Genomic DNA, 21,009 nt, shown 5'->3' on the forward strand with positions numbered 1-21,009 from the left:
ACATCGTTTTATTTAGTATTATCTTACACTAACAGTGATTTAGGTAATTGAATATCATTATTATGAATTTAATGCAGCCTAAGATGAAGACAAATTGACAATACCAATCTATCATGAGATAGTACATATGATCGTTTAAAAAGTTTTCCGATTGTCAAATACTTTTGGTATAAATATGTAGATTCAGGACTTCAAATATATCAAAAACAACCTGGAACAAATACAAGATTTAAGCTTTCGCAATCTGCAATATACAATATCTCGAGTATACTTATTCTTTCTAAAATATCAAGCTGCTTGCCTATCATAAGCCTATTTGTTCATATCAGATCATCAAATATCAACTTGTGCTACCCTACCTACTGTAGTCGTTCAAAGTTGCCCGTTGAAAAGCTTGTTGTTTATGGTGAGCCGAGAGTTCTTAAACAACCAGAATTTGACGTGTTGAATACTACTAAGAGTTTCGATTTAGGCAGTGACGAGCCTTAATTGAAGTGGATTTGTACAAGAGTCGTACCAGTCAAAGTCTTTTAGTGAATTCATTCTTAAATAAAAGAAATGGTGACGCAAGAGTTGTTATCTCCAAACATCCATAAAATCTTGTCTATTTAAATGACGCACTCAAAACGATTTATTCACATATTTAATACAAATCACACCTTTGAAATGTGATTTAGCAATTCTTTCAACATTTGATCTGCGTTCTAAACCCTTAAGCATTCTCCGATAATCTTTCAAAACTTAATTTTGTATTATATGTGTGTAGATAGCGTAAATAAAATTCTTATGGACGTGTAAAATATTGTACATGTTTTTATAAGATTAATTGTTATAGATCTAATCGGACTTTATATATAATTATAGTACGTGTCCTTGGATTGGGTCCAAGACCTAGAATCTTTATTAAATAAAATTCTTGATTTTATTAACTAGATAACAAGATTCATGTGTATATATTGAATTTGAAAATAAATACTAGTTAGATTCCAATATATAATATTTTCTATTTTAATTAATTATTTGTTTATTTATTAAAAAAATAATTATTTCAGAAGTCACAAGATCAAAATACTAGTACCTATTTTATTTTTAAAAATTTTATTTGGATTGTAATAAATTGTTTTGTAATTAGTTTGATTTATATTATAAAATAGGGCTAATATTTTAATTGTGAAATTTTAATATATGCTAGTGATGAATGCATACATATTAAAATTTTTTGACATTAAATAATTTTTTTGTTAATGGTCTAGAGACCTTATCATGTCAGAAAAGTTAAAATATATATAATATTTTTATTAGGTCTCTTGTGAGACAGTCTCATGAATCTTTATTTGTGAGACGTATCAACCCTACCGATATTCTCAATAAAAAATAATACTCTTAGCATAAAAAATAATATTTTTCATGGATGACCCAAATAAAAGATCAATCTCACAAAATACGACCCGTGAGACCGTCTCACACAAGTTTTTCCCAATATTTTTTGATTGAATGAAGATAAACTGTTTTTGTAATTTTATAGGGGTATTTTTGGTTTATTGAAAATTAAACTACGGGACCAAAATTAGTTAATCTAGTCTTTATGTAATATAGTATAGATATACGCCAGTGTCCCTATAAACATAAGGTGTGTCCTTTATTTTATTAAAAAAAAAATCTTTGGATTTTATTCAATTTTTATAATTAGTTTGATTAATTAATATTTATAAAATAGGTATATATATTATTTTCAATTAGTTACAATTTTGAACGGATTCGAAAACCGACTTCATATTAATGCCGACATGCACGACTAATACGCGACAGGCAGCCGCAAACCACCATTATTTCTCTGCTTCAACAAAATTTGTGCACATATTAATTTCTTCTTTCCCGGTGAAAATCTTTTCATCAGCTTCAGGAAACCAGCTGCCATCCGGGTTCCGGTTCGACCCGACGCAGAACGAATTAATAGAATATTATCTGATTCCGAATGTAACAGGCAACGAGCTGCCTCTTGCGGGCGGCGCTATCATATGGATCTGGATGCGTACAAATTTGAGAAAATACAATTATAGATGGTTATATGATATTTAGTTGGAGTATGATTATATATATATATATATATATATATATATATATAGAGAATAAGAATAATTCAGACACCACTTCGCTAGTGTTACGAAATGATGGAAGATTTATGATAAATTGAATTATAAGGATAGTATAGTTATTTTTTAACTCAAATTATTGTAAACTTGAGTCAAGCACACATGACTGCTTAATTAAAAAGCAAAAACTTGTGTGAGACGGTCTCACGGTGGGTCATTCATGAAAAAAGATTAATTATTATTGTTAATATCGGTAGAGTCGATGCGTCGCACAGATAAAAATTAGTGAGATCGTCTCACAAGAAACCTACTCTAATTGTAAATTGAAGTTCAAAATCAAATTACCACACATATTAGAAAACTAGCTAGAAACATACTTTGTCTATGTTATATCGGGACTGAGAGACACTCCCGATATAGTTTTATGTAACATCTCATATGAAAACAAAGAAATTAAACCGTGTATGGTCCATGATGAATTTTTCGTTTTCACTTCAAATGTTCATGTAAAACTACAAAACTCCCGGTGTAATATCGACAAAGTTTATAAACATACCACAAGAATGGACTGGGACGAACTGACAGGTTTGTATTTATAATCCATACTGGGCAAAATTAGCTTATATAGATCATGGGATTATTGGCGTTTATATAAACAATATGTGGGGTTTTTTTTTTTTTTTTTGATTAGTTCATGTTCATCTTAGCTTGCATACGAGACTTTTCTTTTAACATTTATGCTATGTTTGGTAGCCATGATAAAGGAATGATTATTTAATAATCATTCCCTTATCTCGCTTTTGGTTCGTTTTTTATTAATCTACAATAATCATTCCCTTATCTCGCTTTTGGTTCGTTTTTTATTAATCTACAAGCCCTTGATTATGATTGAAAGCCCACATTATTCATATTATTTGTGTGATTAAATATCCCTTCTCAAAAGGTGTGATAATTAATATTTTTTGAAAAGTGATCATGGTAAGATTGTATATTGACCATAATACCCTTGAGTTGTTTTCTTCGATATAATATGAAAATTAAAATTAGTGAAATTTTAATAATTAATATAATGTTTAAATTTTTATTATATTTTTAATAAATTAATTTCATATATTTTTATTATTTTCAATCATTTTAAAGAAAATAAATTGTAATACAAATATATCTTAAATTAAATTTTTATAAATTTATAATCTTGTTAATTAATTTTTTTATGAAAATAAATATTTTTTGAATTCTAATTTATTTTTTTAATGATTTAAATTAATTTTAATAAATGTAAATTATAATTATAAATATTTAATTATCTATCAAATTATTTTAAGAATATTTATAATTATTTTACGAAAAAAAATAATATTGTAATTATTACTAAAACTTTATTTAACATTAACATTCAAAATATTATTGCGATTTTAATTATTAAAGTACATGCATATTTACAAATTTATTTCTAATAAATATATTTAAATTAATTTTAATAATGTAAATTATAATTATAAATATTTAATTATCTATCCAATTATTTTAAAAATATATATTTAATTAGCATTTGGGTATTTTGGTCATTACAATAAAATTTACAAAATTAATCCATCATTTTAAAATCATACCAAACACCATGTTATTTATCCCACCATACTATTAATCCATATATCTCATTTTTTAATCACTCTAATTATTAATCATTTACTTATCCTATCACACGTACAAAACGGAGCCTTAAGCTTTAAATTGTTGTGACAAAGGGCCATAGCTTGCCTCTTTCACAAACTGATGAGAATATTTTTCACCCCTGCACTTTTTTTAGCACCTGCACCCTAGAAAAAAAATTAGATTGGTACCTTCATTTAGGCTAGGTTATTGAATTATTGCATTTGATTTTATAATTCCATCTTTGGTGACAATAATATATACACTATTAATATTAGCCCCAAAGAAGTTGCCAAATTGGTAGAGTATTTGAACGTTTGACTAATTCTCATATGTTTGATTTTTTATATAGCTACTTTTTCGAGTTAATCTATCGCACAAAGCTTGCTCAGTGTGGTTTACCCGACTAACGTTATTTGTAGGTTACTGCATTAGCCCCGAGTTTTAGTATTTTACCAAATGCGTACCGGAGAGTAGTGTTTGCGTGTTCTTACGTGATAAAAAAACTAATCATAATGATATAATCGACTTTTCATGAATTTATAATATCGCTATAATACACTTTTCAGAAGATTTGAATTTTTTCATATTTATTTTTCATGTTTTAGTGTATAGTTTCAAAGAACATATATATACTCATTAATTTCATCCTTGAAATTTAATGCTAACACACCCAAAAAAAAAAAAATGGATAAGAGGGTTCCACCTTGGGAAAGACAAGACAGCCCAACATCCACAACTATATTAAGAACCATTTCGTAAAACTTCATAGTTGATATTCACGTGATTGAAAACATTTGAGGGGAAAAAAATTAAGGCTTTGGCTAAAGGTGGTCAACTATTTGATAAATGATGACAATTGATTCATTTATGATCAAAACTAATTTTTTAAAAATATTTGGGGATAAATATTTTATAGGGAGTTGATATTTGTAGACAATATGCTAGGTTAGTGGCGAACAAAGATTTAATGAGGGTTGGCAAAATTGACAAAGAAACACAATGATTTGTTGTACATCATAAAATATTATAGTATAATTTTTTTCATTTGCCCGCAGTTTTTACTCTAATAATTTTTAGGGATTTTTCACGTAAATCTCGGTGCACAGTTTTATACTTTATTTAAATATTATTATCTCAAGTTACCACATGTGGTACCAACTTTTCATATTATTATCTCAAGTTACCGCACGTGGTACCAACAATATTTACACTTCATTTCTTGTTATTTAAACATACTTTATTTTCATATTATTATCTCAAGTTACCGCACGTGGTACCAACAATATTTACACTTCATTTCTTGTTATTTAAACATACTTTATTTTCATATTATTATCTCAGGTTACCGCACGTGGTACCAACAATATTTACACTTCATTTCTTGTTATTTAAACTCTATTTGTGAAAATTTTACATATATTTTACACATCAAGTGGAGTGTAGATACTACAAAATTGAATGTAAATATCAACTCTCTGTTTTATATGGATCTCGAAATTAAAAGAGAGACAAGATATATCACTAGAAGCATGTGACATTAAAACAATATATGAATGTTATATCAAGTGAAATTCATATGTAACTCTTGATTGAGAGAGTATGTGAATCTTATAATTTTATTGGACGTGTTTAACATCTTTGAATAGGGGAAATGTGTATATATTTTTACCCGAGTGAATTCTTTGTTATTAAGTTAAACTGGTTGGGCGTCTTGCAGGTCTTGATCATGATGAATAATGGTATAAAGGATGAACATAACGTACTGCATTTTTAAAAATCAACTTGTTACAAAGTCTTACTTTGTTTTGTTCAACCAAGAATTAGTTGTGAGTCTTGTGATCAATGTTTTCATAATCGAACCGATTGAACATGTTTATCTTATGAAAATCGGTTTAACCGGTCGAACTGTACAACCAGACGATCAGATCGGAAAACTATTATATTATAAATAATAATAATATAATATAGTAGATAATATTTTCTAAATATTAAATATATATATATAATAATAAAAATATTTATCAGAGTTTAAAATCAAAACAAAATACATATAATCAAATATAATTATATTTATATTTTTTAGCCAAAAAAATCAAAATAACCTCTAACATTACTAAAACTATATTTTAATAAAGTTCAAAATCCAGATAATCATATATATAATTAAAAATAAAATTTAAATATAAGAACCATTTTTTTTAAAAAAAAAGGAAACAAATAATTAAATTCTAAAAAAAATTTAAAAATTTGTGAATCGATCTGATTTAAAAAACAAGGATTGTGACTATTACGTTGTTAGTCTAGGTTACGAGGAAATTATATAAATTTTTTTCCAAATCTTACTCGTAATTGTAACTTTCCGGTTACGAAAGGTGAGTGTCTGCAACACGACAACCATTGACAGAGCCATGGATTTTTATCATGGGGCGAAATTGAATATTTTGAGATAATTTTTTATTAAAAAATTATAAATATAAATATAATACTTAACGATATAAATAACTTTTGACTCATATCGTAAAAAAAATTGATTCTAATTAAAAAACAAAAAATTAATTTCATATAATGAAAATTTAAAAATTTCAAACGCGTTTTTTCGTAATAAATTAGTTTTCCACCAAACTAGACATGTCATGACGTTGGCTTTCATGAATTTCTTAGCTCAATTCTTTTCTTTTCTTTTTTGACACAAATTTCATGCTTTTGCAAGACTGAAAATCACATACCTTTAAATTTATGAAAACAGTATATTATTTTTAATTGAATGATGAAATAATATGTTTTGATTATTAATGTTTCTAGGACGAATTTATTTCATCATATCTAATGGAAAAAAGGTATGTTAAATTCAAAGGTGAATATTCATTTTTGAAAGCTCAAACAATAATCCAAAATGATCATCTTTAAGTATGAAATTAGAAATCATATTTAATTTCTAACTTCTTGAATATTGAAGTTTTCTATTTAGATTTATTATACACATTTAAATTTTTTGCAACTCAAAGTCACTAATGAGTTAACCCAACATCAAAATCAAATAATTTTTTTTAATTGGGTTCCCGATCGAGTTATTCGGATAGCATATTACTATCCAAAACCCACCCGATTAAGAATAGTCGAGTTCGGGTAAAACTAGTGTTATAAAAAATGGTAGGCATGCGGCCGCCTAAGTGATTTTTTTTACTTAAGTATCTAATTCATTTTATTAATCTCAATATTTCTCCAATAATTCCTTTATATCGGATTCAAACTCAAAAACAATGATATTTTTTTCTCTCTATCTGATACAAATTGATTAAAAATTATGGCAAACAAATTTTTTTTACAAAAATTATATATATTGAATTATGCGGGCTCTTAGACAAATTGCGATCATAGGTGGCTGATTTTTTAACAGAGTCCAGAGGCATCAGCTTTCTAAAAATTGAGACGATGGATGACCACCCAACGCCTAGACGGTCCTAGGTAGCGTCTTTTAGAACATTGGTAAAAACCGAATCCAACTAAATACCCGAACTACCAGACAATTTCCGTCCGATCGAGTTCTGGTCAAGACAAAACTACTCGATCCAATTGTCCACCCCTACTCACAAGTATAATTAGGAGGGAAATTGTGTCAAAAAATAAAATTTTGAGGGGAGGGAAATTGTGTCAAAAAATTTATTTTAATCTTTTATTACTCTTTGTTTATAATAGTTTATATAGTATATTTTTTTGGAAAAATCGAGGGGTGGTCCTCCTCAACCTCTAGCTTTGTCAACACCATTTAGACAGTGTTTGCAATCCCTAAAATTATAAGATTCTACTTATTACGAAGTCAAAAAAGGCCTTGTTTTCCTCAACCAAGAACTACTTGTGACTATTTTGTTGTTAATCCAGTCAGTCTACTAGGAAATTATATCAATTATTTTTCAAAAATGTTGCTCATAAATATTTGAGGACACCACATCGTAGTATTTGTAACTTCTAAAATTATATCGTTGGTTGATAATATCATATATTTTAATTTGGTCACTCATAAATATAAAAAATTATTATTATTTAGACAAAAACTTGTGTGAGACGGTCTCACAGGTCGTATTTTTTGAGACGGATCTGTTATTTGGGTCATCCATGAAAAAATATTACTTTTTATACTAAGAGTATTACTTTTTATCGTGAATATCGATAGGGTTGATCCATCTCACAAATAAAGATTCGTGAAACCGTTCACAGAAGACATACTCTAAAAATAATTAGTAAATTAGGATAGTTTCTTCGATTTTCAGTTATTAATTGGTCTAGAACATTTTTATATAAAAAAAATCTCTAGTGACTAAATTTATGGCAGTAGATCTGCTAAAGATTTTATGTAATCTCCTTTATAAAGCAATCAATTTCCGCCATCAAAAGGAAATCTTTTCCCCTTAAAAACACAATGAGACGATCACAATATTTCCAGGAACGTGGAAAAAATGGAAATTATAATTTGATTATAGCTTTGGCGTTTTCTCTATGGTTTGGTTTCCTTTATATGTCAATAAAAATAATAAGTGAAAGTATGAATGAAGAAAGAGAGTACTCAACAAATAAATAATGAAACAAATAACATAAAATGATGGCCTTGTAAAATTAGTAGTTTCACTGGTTATTATAATATTTTATACATAAAAAGATATGACTGGCAAAAACTTGTGTGAGACGGTCTTACGAGTCGTATTTTATGAGACAAATATCTTATTTGGGTCATCCATGAAAAAGTATTATTTTTTTATTCTAAGAGTATTATTTTTATTGTGAATATCGATAGGGTTGACCCGTCCACGTATAAAGATTCGTGAGACCGTCTCACAAGAGACTTTTTTTTTATTGTCTTTTTACTCATTATTATTAAGCTAAGTACATTCGAGAATATATATAGTTAGATGTAAATAATCATAACTAATATCATATCCAAATCCAAAAATTTAACAATTCTTTGGAATCAACCTTTCACATTCTGTTAAGGATAATATTTGACTTCCTCGACTTCATCAATTTCAAATGACATTTATTTCTCCAGATTCACCTTTACATATATCAAAATTTACATGATATATTATATATATATATATTAAAATTCAATAATCAATTAATAAAATCTAATAAAAATAATCACTAATATTTTCAATGTAATTATTTCAGTTTGATATAAAAATTAACTAGACTTTTAAAATAAATTATACTTGTACATGCACAATGAATGAGATTAGTATAAGAGGATTTGATGTAATTAAACGTCGACCCAAAATCTCTAATTCAAACTTGTGACATCGATGACAGATAAAATATGAGTCATCTGCGTATTTCTATCCATTTTGACTACATAAAACAATTTTAAAAGCAAACATTTATTTAAAAAATATTTCTTCAAATACCCATGGTAATTAGCAACAATGAGATCATTTGGCTTGGAAAATGTAACTATGAGTTATGATCAGTATAATTATGGTAAATTACAGAAGAGGACAGACGTTCTATAACTAAAAATAACACATAAAATGCATGGTTGGTTGGTTTTTTTAAAAAATAATTAATATATACAAGCAAAGATTAAAGAATTTAAAAACACAATTACAACATTATAAACCAAACATGAAGATAAACACGAAGCCAACGAGTTCAGTCGAACAAGGTAACGAGTCTAAGGGAGGCAGGAAAATTTTCAACATGTTATTCTTATACATTTCGATTTAGGTAAGAGAGATTAATGCGAACCTTGAACAGAACCGAACTTCGGTTTTTATTGATTTTAAAAACCAGTTCAGGACTAAAAACCGAATAAAAACCATGGGATTTGGTTCGGTTTAGACTTTAGAGTGCCCAAACTAAAAATTGGCACCTGGAGTGGACAACACATGTAACAGCTGAGAATTAGGTCCCTTTTGGTTTGGTGTGGACGTTTGAACAAATACAAACCAAGCCATTAATTAGTTCATAAGACTTTGGAAGTTGCATATTTTTGCAAAATCCTTTTCGATTTGGCGTTTGCGGAGGAGCTATCAATCCAGCAGATCTTGGCCGTCGGATATTGCATTAACGAGCTCTCCTCCAAGAAGAACACGTGCCGGCCCTCTTTTAATTCTAATCTATTTTTCTCACACACATTTTGCCTCCATGCATGGAATTCTCCTCCTGCTGACACCCACAAACAAGAAATAGGTGTATGGAGAGAGAGTGCGTGTATGTATATGCGGGAGAGAAAAATTGGGAAGAAAGAGTCCTTGTTTTCTGTTTTAGTTCTTTTATCTTGATAGGTTAAGGCTGGTTCCAAGGCCATCATTAGCGAGGTCATCTGTTCAAAAGTTTGATTTTTTCCACATTAAAATCTTGGAAATCTTGGAACATTAATAAGCATGACTTTCTTTCTTTTTATTTTCTTCTGTATTTTGTGGGAGATTACGTGGATGTGGTATTCAAGATTGTTTTCTTTGCGTGTTGGGTCGTGATTTTTACTTCCTTAAAAACTGTCACATCTGAAAAAGTTTGATTCTTCAGTATACTCTTTGTGATCTGTGCCCCACTTCGTAGTTCAGATTTGAGCCTTTCCGACTTCGCTTTGGTGCTTTTTGTGCTGCTTTTCGGATCCGGGGTGTGTTCTTTTCTGGTTACTCTGTTTGTTGAAGTGTTAGGGCTGTGGTAGATCAAGAAATGCAGGTTCGTTACTTGGTTTAGTATGTTGATTCAGGTATCTGTTTTCTGATTTGATTTTTGTGTTGGGTTTTTCTTGTTTTTGTGTGCGAATCAAATTATATGATGGAGGAGGATCAAGATTTGAGGTTTGTTTGTAAGTCGTGCAACAGGAGGTATCCATGTGGGAAGTCACTGGGCGGTCATATGAGGTCTCATGTAATAGCAAATTCGTCTCATTTCGATGAAAAATCTGAGGTTAACATTACGGGGATGCAGCATATCATGTCAGAATCTAAGTTTGCCTGAATTTGGAAATGGGCAGTCTAGTTACGGGTTAAGAGAAAATCCGCGGAAAACTTGGAGGGCCGTGGATTCAACTTTTCCTCTGTCACAAGAGAGAGTTTGCAAGCAATGTGGTAAAGGATTTCAATCAATGAAAGCATTGTGTGGTCACATGGCTTGCCACTCTGAGAAGGATAGAGGTTTGAAGGATGATCATTCTTGGACTAGTGAGAATCAGAAGATAGTGTTTGATAGTTACTCGGATACCGAAGAAGGCCATGATTTTAGGCTAAGAACTAGATCATCAAAGAGTAAGAAGTGCAACAAGGTTGATGTTAAGTCTCCTTCATTTTCATTAGCTAACAATGGTTCTTCATCTGTTTCTGAGATTGATGGAAAAGATCAAGAGGAAGTAGCTATGTGTTTAATGTTGTTGTCGAAGGATTCTGGGAATAAGGGTGGTGTCAATTCGGTTGTCGAATCTTCTGATAACAATTCTGTTGTTCTTGAGACAAAGTCTTCTTCAATTGACATGAGATTCGGTAAAAAGGAAAGCATAAATGGCGTTTGCATTGGTGAGGAGACTCCTCAATTGCAGAATATTGGGGATGGGAAGTTGAAGGATGCTTCTTTGAACGTTGAAATTGCTAAAATGGAGAATTCGGATTCTGGGTATTTCTTGGATGAACTTGCTAAGGCTGAGTCCGATGCATCAGTTGGAAGAGGGGTTGAGGAGTATGGTGTTGGGTTCGCGAGGAGCGTGAATAGAATCAAGAAATTCAGAACAGAACTGAGAAATGGATTCAGCAAGGAAAATGAGTATGGTACTTATGCAATAGCATCAAAATTTGCTAGGATTGAATCAAGAAAGAGAAAGTATAGTGATGAAGATCCGGAATCATGGAACGAAACCATCAGGTCGATGAAGAACAGCCATATAGAGGGTGAGGAGTGCAGTAATTCTCATAAGAGAAGTAAATATGAATGTTTCAACTGCAGAAAGACCTTCAAGTCATATCAGGCTCTTGGAGGGCACAGACCATGCCACAAGAGGAGCAACGCGTACTACGAATCAAGATACGAAAGTGGTGAAAATATTCAACATGATCTTACCGACATCCAGACAACTGGTAACAAAAAACCAAGTGCTAAGAGTTCATCTCAGCTAAAGATTAAGCCTAAAATGAACAAAGGGCATGTTTGCCCTTTCTGCGACAGAGTTTTTAAAAATGGTCAAGCTCTAGGCGGCCACAAGAGGTCACATTTTATTGTCTCCAACGATGAAACTCAGAATCAGAGTCGAAGAATGAAGACCGAGCTTCACAATTTGCTCGATCTTAATCTTCCTGCTCCCGAGGAAGATGAAGATGATGGACGAGGCCAGTTCTTTTAAGTGGTAGTTTGAAGATAAACAAGGCAACAAGTCAAAATTCAGTTGATTTTAGTGTATAAAGAAGCTTTTGCAAAGATCAAGAATGGTATTCAGAATGCACTTGACCTGTTTCACTTCATGTTTAATCATTTCATGTCATTTTTGGCATAATGCTTCAAGAGCATACACCAGCATTTTAGACTCCTTTTAAGTTCACTTTCTTTCATTTCAAGTATTGAATCGACACCTGAAAATATTATTTGCTAGTTAAGCCAGTTCACAGTTTCAGATTAGCAGCTCAGACTACCTTATATGGAAGTATTTCATGGTATTTCTTAATATATTCTCTCCTTTATTCTATTTGAAGATGCTGAACAAGTCTCAATCTTTATTATAATTTTCAAATTATCGAGCTTAACCAAACCTTCTTTGTTTCCCTCAGCCACATTTTGTTTGTTATCTTGGCTTGTTTGTATTTAGCTAAGGAACTATTATGATTGTCCTTTTATCATTTTCTTCACAGTAGAACAGTGAAACCTTAAGTAAACATTCAATTGGAGGAGACAACAAAAAGGTGAACCTCAAAGCGTTTGGTAAGGAAGTTTAGTTTTGTCTTTGATTTGCTTGCTTGCATTGGAATAGAAGTCACCAACATGGGAAAAAGTTAAATCTTTTGTACACTATACATTCGGGAATATGATGAAATTTCAAGAAAATGTATTCATTAGAAATGGTCCACTACAAGTTTGCTATTTTTACATTTGAAGTGCATATAATTTTATCTCGATATTAAAAAAACACACACTTATTTGTCACCCCCACACAACTCTTGCATCATAATCTGTCTTCTTGCTATTAAAGCCACTGGCGTCTGGTCAGCAAGCACTTCTCCATATGCGCAAGAGGACAATCTCTTGGAGGGAAAAGATAACGATGATAACCAACAATTTTGTTATTGGAAAACAATAATTTAATCCAATTTGATTTAGCTGATTGATGTCTTTCGGGTAGGAATATTTCGAACGAACAATCACTTACTCGTTGCTTCGAATTTTTTTTTATTATGTCAGAAACTTTGATGCAAGACTTTGTGTATAAAGTTGGATATTTGGGTGTTTAGTTTTAGGACGGAGATGGGACAAGGTCTCGAACTCGAGATTCGAAAGAATTCATTAGGATAGCTAGAATCGGAGAATTAGTAGTACGAATTATGGCGGAGAGTGACATGCCACTAAAGTCAAATGGCTGATGGCTTATAAACTTGGACATTTGATGGTGAGTAGAAAGGCCAAAACCTCCCACTAATTGTCGTGGTTTGGCCAATTAATTAGATGTTAAAAGATTGTCATGATCTGATTGAGTTGAAGATTCGTATCACAAAATTGACTCGTGAGACGATTTTAAATTTTAAAATATTCTAAAATAAAATCGAGATTGCAAATTATCAAAATATTAAATGAATTTGCTACAAACATCATCTTTAAACTAAGAATTATACATCGGCAACTCTAAAAATATGGGGTTAGTGAATTTGACCACAATAGGGAACCTACATGAAGACCTATTTGTGTCGTTTCATCCATATTCTCCTTCGAAATTAGTTGGGCCGTTAATGGGCCAGGTATTACTTATCTGATATGTTCGATCGGTAAGGGCCCACACCGAACGACTGGTCTGATTAGTTTGTTGTCCTAAAACGTCACACCAACGCTAAGTTTTCACAATTCGATTTTTTAGAAATCGAATTTTAAACAAAAAAAAATCCGTTTTTTTTTTAAATAAAAGAAATAAGAGTAGGTTTCTCATGAGACGGTCTCTTGAATCTTTATATGTGAGACGAGTCAACCTTATCGATATTCACAATAAAATAATAATCTCAGCATAAAAAATAATATTTTTTCATGCATGACCCAAATGAGATATATATCTTACAAAATACGATCCGTGAAACCGTCTCACATAAGTTTTTGCCAAGAAACAATTGAGTAATTCAAATCATTATAGTTTTTTTAACAAATTATCCAATTCCTTCCAATTTGTGTGCTATATCTTTCTTTTTTTAAAACACATTATTACATCTATTGCAATATCTTGATGATTGAAATTATTGTAAAATAAGTATATATTCAAATTTTATAATGTGATATTCAATTTAATGTTGCTTATATTTAATTAAAAAATCATAAAATAAATTAGTTAAAAACAATGAAATAAATTGCATTGAAACACAATAAATATAGATACTTAAAAATGTCACTAAACTTGAGCTTATGAGCCAAAGTCGGCAAGAACTGGGATAGAAGGCAGAATGCTCACGACATGACAACACGATTGTTAATCGGTCGATGCGACAACATGACATTTGGTATGATGGAGATTTATGGAATAAATTGGATTAAAAGTAATACCAGTGGATTTAAACACGCATAAAGGTGCATGCATTTAAGACAAGACAGTTCAGTCAAAAATCGACTCAAGTTTCATTTAATTGAGGTCAGTCGAGTTCGACTAGGAATAGCTTGATCATTCATTCAAGTCGACTTCGAGATTTAATTGTTTCCACTAAAGTAACTCGCGAGCTAATCGAGTGAATATATTATTATTATTATTATTATTACTTAAAAGGATATATACTTATAGGATATTTTGTTCACGTAAATATAAAATTTAAACCATAAAATATTGCTACTAGCACTTCCAATATTTTCGAGGGCAAACAACTCGATATTTTTATGAGTCGAGCTTAAGCTTTAAAATTTAATATTCGATCGAGTTCGACCCTACAAAATTAAAATTGAATCGAGCTCGGATAATGTGATATTCGAACTCGAACTCGAACTCGGACTCGGATCGTGTGCACCTTTAAGCACATGTATGCGTGTGAGATTTTTATATTGGTAAAAACATGAGGTTAATTGTTTTAATTTTAAAATGAAAATTTATCAATTTTCCAATTTTTTTATGAGATTAATTTTGAAAATTGAAATTAAAATTGTGGAAATTGTAACAAAAATTCACCAGTATACCAAAATTAATTATTTTGGGAAATGAACTTTGACTAATAGTTATATAAAACAAAGGATATGAAGCTCAACGGTCAAAAAATGACTCCGCCTCATTATCCGCCGCGCCTCTGATTTTTCTATACCTTTTCCACGAACAAATCCCAACCAATCTCACAATCTTTTATCTTTGATTTTTTGGAAACCATTTCCGTTTGGAAGAGGAATTCCTGCCTTCATTTTCTTTCTTTCCCTCTCTCCTGCATTTCTAGAAAAAATTCCATGTTAAAAAGTAAAGTTTCTTCTTCCCAGCCAAATATTATTTGAATTCATCAAGGCCCTTTTGTTGTGAATTCATCAATCAGGTAGGTTTCTCTGTTAGAGTTTACTTAATTTTTGTATTCTATTTCCATGTTTTGTCTTATCGTTTCGGGTAGCAGACACGCATTTCTTTCAATACAGTGACGATCAGATTCTGTTAAAATTTTCTTGAAATCCGATTCTTGTTCAGGGATTAATTGCTTGAGGATCTTTAGATCCTGTGCAGTTAGTAGAGGACATGATTTATGCAAAGAGGGAATTTAATGCTATCGTGCCCCCGATATTTTTTTTGTGTTTCTTCCTTTAATTTTTGTCTTAATTTGTTCATATCGTGAGTTATTAATTATTGAATCGAAAAATACCATGCGTCAAATTTGGAGGGTTGGCGTCTTTATGATCTATTGATTATGTTTGAAGGGGTCACAAATTTGTTTTCTTTCTTCGTGCAAATTGTGACCACGAACATTGGTGTAATGTGCCATTTTTCTGTGTGAATTTCAAAAAATTTCTCTGTTTTTTTTGAAGTCGTAAAGCATAGTAAATTATGTGATGAGCCTGTTGCAAGACTGTTTCTTGAAGTTCATTTACACTGTTGGCCTATGGTCCTGAAAATCTTTTGTCTGTAGGAAGCCAAGTTTTGAAGTTGTCCAAACATTTGGGGCTAATAAATAGTTCGTAAGAATGTTTGGCTTCAGAAAATCGCCGGCCAACAACAAACCCCCAACACAGACATCAGTAGATCCTACCAATCCTTTTGATTCAGATACCGAATCAGATAAAAAAAACACTATCACACCATCTAGAAGAACATCTTCCGAGCCCATACTTGCGACACTGGATGATGATGATGATTTTTTCGGGAGGCGGCCGCCTTCTGCAAGTAAGCAAAAGGACTTTGATAAAATGTCGGTTCAAGAATTGGAGGGTTACGCTGTGAACCAGGCTGAGGAGACCACAAACTCGGTGAACAATTGCTTAAAGATTGCAGAGGATATGAGACATGATGCTACTAGGACACTGGACATGCTGAACCAGCAGGGCGAGCAAATTCACAGGACACACATGATGGCTGCGGATATGGACCGAGATTTGAGCCGGGTATGGTAACTTTGATCTTATCGAATCTTTGTATTAAGGTTTTCTTAAGCATATGAAAAATGTGTTTGTCCAGGGAGAGAAATTGTTGAATAATCTTGGTGGCATGTTTTCGAAGCCATGGAAGCCAAAGAAGACAAGGGCGATCACTGGTCCTTTAACTTCAAAAGGTTTCTTCCATCTGCCTTAATTGTTATTCATAGATTCATTCATTAATCTGAACTCAAACGGTAGACTAGTTACAATCACTTCTTTAAAAAATGATGATGAGTTTGTGTTTTCGACAGATGATAATGATACAGGAAAAAGAAGTACCCCAGAGCAAAGAGAAAAGTTGGGCTTAGATCAGGCACCCAAAAAACGTGGCTCGCGTACACCTCCTCCGGAGCCAACTAATGCCCTGCAGAAAGTCGAGGTGCATTTTTGTTTCACGAATTATGCACACACATACATCATTGGCCGATGGGCAATTTCCAAGTTTCATGAATCCCGTTTTTAGCGACTTCCTTTTCGCCAAGTAAATAGTTTGTTGTATTGTCTTGTTTTCAGTTGGAGAAAGAAAAACAGGATGATGCACTTTCAGACCTTAGCAATATATTGGGTGAACTAAAAGGCATGGCCTGTCGACATGGGAACCGAACTGAACAGGCAAAACAAGGCTCTGGATCACCTTGGACAAGATGTTGATGAACTCAATTCTAGAGTGAAAGGTGCCAATCAACGCACACGACGTTTGATTGGCAAGTGTTGAAATAAACACAAACATACAACACTTGTTTTTTGGCTACCTGTTTCCTTTTTCTTATTTTTGTGTTTTTGAAGGTATAGCTGAGGTACTACTGTCTGTTTCCCTTTAGATTTCGGTACTCAGTCAATTATCTCTCGATCGATATGCTTGATTCTTTTATTAATTGTAAAAATGTTTTTCTATGAGCTATGCTATACCATCAATAAATAATAGCTTTATTGAAGACAAAGTATGTCAAAATCTTGCAAACAGGCTAGTGTCTGCCCAAGTTTGTAATCCCATGCGTATAAAGCACTAATCTTGTGAAAATCGCATCTTGCTGGAAAGACTGTGACATTGAGATTTATTTTTATTATAAAATATCTACCAAAAAGTCACTGTGATTATTTCATTTCAGTTTCTTATGTTAAAAATATTATATTTTAAGCAAAAACTAGTGTGAGACGGTCTCACGAGTCATATTTTGTGAAACGAATCTCTTATTTGAGTCATTCATGAAAAATTATTACTTTTTATTGAGAATATCAGTGGGGTTGATCCGTCTCACAAATAAAGATTCATGCTCACAAAAGATCTACTCTATATTTTATTATAAATATAAACAGAATTTTTATTTGAGTTTTTCATAATATATATATATATATATATATATGTTATTTTTTATATAAAAATATTATATTTTATTATTAATATAAACAGAATTAACTCGGTAAAAAAATAAAAATCAACTCCCTTCCTCTCGTGTATTTCTTCTGCCTTCTCCTTTGCGTATGCCACGGTTTGGTTTCAATCTCCGTCAGTGATAAGACGTTATCCAAGTTTCGGTGACCAGATAATGATCCGTTGGTCCGGTATGGAATCGCCTTCCAAGCTTGATTGGCCCGGGATCTACTCCTCTTCCAGCTCCTCCCAAGGAAACTTCATTGGTTATGTATTTTTATCCACCTCCATGGGATGGGAATCCGGGTCGGGTTTGCTTGCCTTCCCCGTTGTCAACCTCCGATATAAGTACCAGTTCCGGATCCTCCACTGGACCGAGTCGGAAGTCGACCCCGCCCGATTGGACAACGATCACAACCCATTGCCAGGGACGAAGAAGCTGCAAGCAGTGTCCGAGGAGATCCAGTTCGAGCCGGGTAAGGGCCCTGAGCAGGTGCATTTGGCCTTGACGGGTAAGGATGGGGAAATGCGGGTGATGTTCGTGAGTCCGTGACCCATGATGGGGAAGAGAGTTTTGTGAGATGTGGGTTGACCCGGAGGGGATTGGGGTGGGTACACGGGTTTCGAGATATGAGAGGGAAGATATGCGTGATTCTCCGGCAAATGAAAATGTTGAATGGAGGGATCCTGGATTTATTCATGATGGTGTCATGATCAATTTGGAGATTGGGAAAAAATACTATTATCAGGTTAATTATTTTATTATAATGTTTGCCACATTTCTATGCTACCCGAAGTAATTGCTGATTCATTTAAAAAAAGATCATGATTCGTGAATGCAATGGGCATGTTTATTGTGTTCTAAAATACAGGTTGGAAGTGATCCTGGCGGATGGGGCGACATTTTCAGCTTCATTTCGCCAAATCTTGATCCGGATGTAACAGGAGCCTTCACGTTAGGTGATATGGGAACAGCGGCACCATAAAAACCTTTGATCGAACACAAGGAGAGAGCTTGTCCACAGTCAGATGGATAAAACGCGACATTGAATCCTTTGGTAATAAACCAATGGCGATCTCACAAATTGGAGATATCAGCTATGCCAGAGGCTATTCCTGGCTATGGGACACTTTCTTCACTCAAATAGAGCCCATTGACTCTAGAGTCCCATGCCACGTTTGCATTGACAATCACAAATAGAACTGGCATTTGCAGCCGTGGAAACCAGAATGGGCTCGTTTGGTATACAAGAAAGACTGTGGAGGGGAATGTGGAGTGCCTTATAGTCTTCGGTTTAACATGCCTGGAAATGGTTATGAACTAACGGGAACAAGGGCCCCAGATACCCGAAATCTGTATTATTCATTCGACATGGGAGTGGTTCATTTCGTGTGTCTATCTACTGAGACTTCTTACCAGGGAATAAGCAATATGAGTTCTTGAAACATGATTTGGAGACGACATATAGGAGAAAGACTCTTTTTGTGGTGGTACAAGGGCATAGGCCAATGTACACAACAGCTAATAACAACAGAGAAGAGGTTTGAGGGAGAGGATGATCGAACATCTGGAGCCACTTTTGGTGAAGAATAAGGTTAGTCTTGTGCCATGGGGGTCGTGTTCTCAGATATGAAAGGTTTTGTCCACTAAAAAATTTTTTCTTGTGGGGACTTGGACAAGAATAGGGACGATGAACAGGGTGCGTTTCCGGTGCATGTTGTGATTGGGATGGCAAGGCAGGATTCACAGCCATTGTGGGAAACAAGGGTTGTTCATCCTGCTGACCCTGTTTTTCCACAACCTATACAATCTATGTATCAAAGTGGTGAGTATGGGTACACTATGCTTGTGGTGACGAGGGAGAAACTTGTACTCTACTATGTGGGGAATCAACGATGGAAAGGTGCATGACGTGGTGGAGATAGCTGCACCACCAGCTGACGTGGATAAGATTGGTGGCACTGACGGTGATGGGAGTTCATCACATTCTCATGGCTTGCGGATTTAAGTTCGAGGATTCTATTTTTGGTACTAACTGGTTCTGTGATTGGGAAAATGTCATATGGTGGAAGACAAGGTTTTGTGGACAAAAATTTGAGTCCTTTGAAGAATGAGGAAGTATGAAAGAAAAGTTTTTTGAAAAAGAAAACAATAGGGAATGGGATTGTTGATTACTTGATTTTGTTACATATGTAAACATGCATGTTTTGTCAATCAAAAATTCAAAACAAGACTCTTGGAAAGCCATTTGGTGGGATTTTATAAATTTTTATCTATAAATTTAACGTATCTTGAGTTTCCTCTGTTGATTTTACTACACTTGAAGCATAATAATTTTTTTTTTCTTTTATAAAAAACATTTATCTGCACAGAAAGCTTGAATGCTCTGCCCTAAAAAATTTCATATAAGAGAAAGGCAAGGGCCAACCAAAAATAGCTTCCAATAATTTGATTATAATTAAGTCATCTTGAAAGATAGGAAAAAAGCAAAAACTTGTGTCAGACGGTCTCACGAGTCGTATATTGTAAATATTGGTAAGGTTGATCCGTCTCACTGATAAAGATTCGTGAGACGTCGTATATTGTAAATATCGGTAAGGTTGATCCGTCTCACTGATAAAGATTCGTGAGACCGGCTAACAAGAGACCTACTCTAGAAAAAATGAAGCAAATGCTAAGATCAAGATAAAGGATTTGGACGTATTGCCTTTTTTTTGTTTTTGGATCATTGTGATCTTACTTCTTGTTCCTTTGATCGTATTCTTTAATTTTTAAATTTAGTCGTAAAAGACAATTAACTTCTCTACCATGTATATAAAAAATTTTGTTGTTGAATATTTTTTGTATAGAAAAAAACAAATCTAGAGATTCAATTATTTTTTTTCGATAATTTGATTAAAATAAGCATTTAATTATAATAATATTTTGCTATTTTTAAATTTTCTAATTTATTATATTTTTAAAATTAAAGAATGATACGAACCATTTTAACTAATTTATGAATACGGTTGAATTCAACCTAGCCAGACATTATCTAAGTCTATGTCTCGAAATATACGTTTATTTTTATACGTGTAATCAATGATTATTTTATTTGGGTATAAAAATGAATAATGACCAATATGGAG

General features: G+C 32.5%; 2 protein-coding genes and 1 pseudogene across 2 annotated transcripts; all 3 read left to right on the forward strand.

The window, feature by feature from the left end:
* The first annotated feature begins 9,662 nt into the window (after window positions 1-9,662).
* On the forward strand, window positions 9,663-12,574 carry LOC142533940 (uncharacterized). Its single transcript, XM_075640872.1, has one exon. It carries the CDS (start codon window positions 10,642-10,644, stop codon window positions 12,073-12,075), a length of 1,434 nt encoding a protein of 477 aa, XP_075496987.1. The 5' UTR covers window positions 9,663-10,641; the 3' UTR covers window positions 12,076-12,574.
* A 2,587-nt stretch (window positions 12,575-15,161) lies between these two features.
* On the forward strand, window positions 15,162-17,454 carry LOC142533960 (putative SNAP25 homologous protein SNAP30). Its single transcript, XM_075640892.1, is given in 6 exon segments — window positions 15,162-15,421; window positions 16,004-16,475; window positions 16,549-16,642; window positions 16,760-16,887; window positions 17,022-17,093; window positions 17,095-17,454. Coding segments are annotated over 5 exon segments (840 nt in total). The 5' UTR covers window positions 15,162-15,421; window positions 16,004-16,058; the 3' UTR covers window positions 17,224-17,454.
* A 555-nt stretch (window positions 17,455-18,009) lies between these two features.
* LOC142533930 (putative inactive purple acid phosphatase 2) lies at window positions 18,010-20,132 on the forward strand (annotated as a pseudogene).
* Window positions 20,133-21,009: the final 877 nt, after the last annotated feature.

Source organism: Primulina tabacum, chromosome 18 (assembly GCF_025594145.1).
Source record: "Primulina tabacum isolate GXHZ01 chromosome 18, ASM2559414v2, whole genome shotgun sequence".
Lineage (NCBI taxonomy): Eukaryota > Viridiplantae > Streptophyta > Magnoliopsida > Lamiales > Gesneriaceae > Primulina > Primulina tabacum.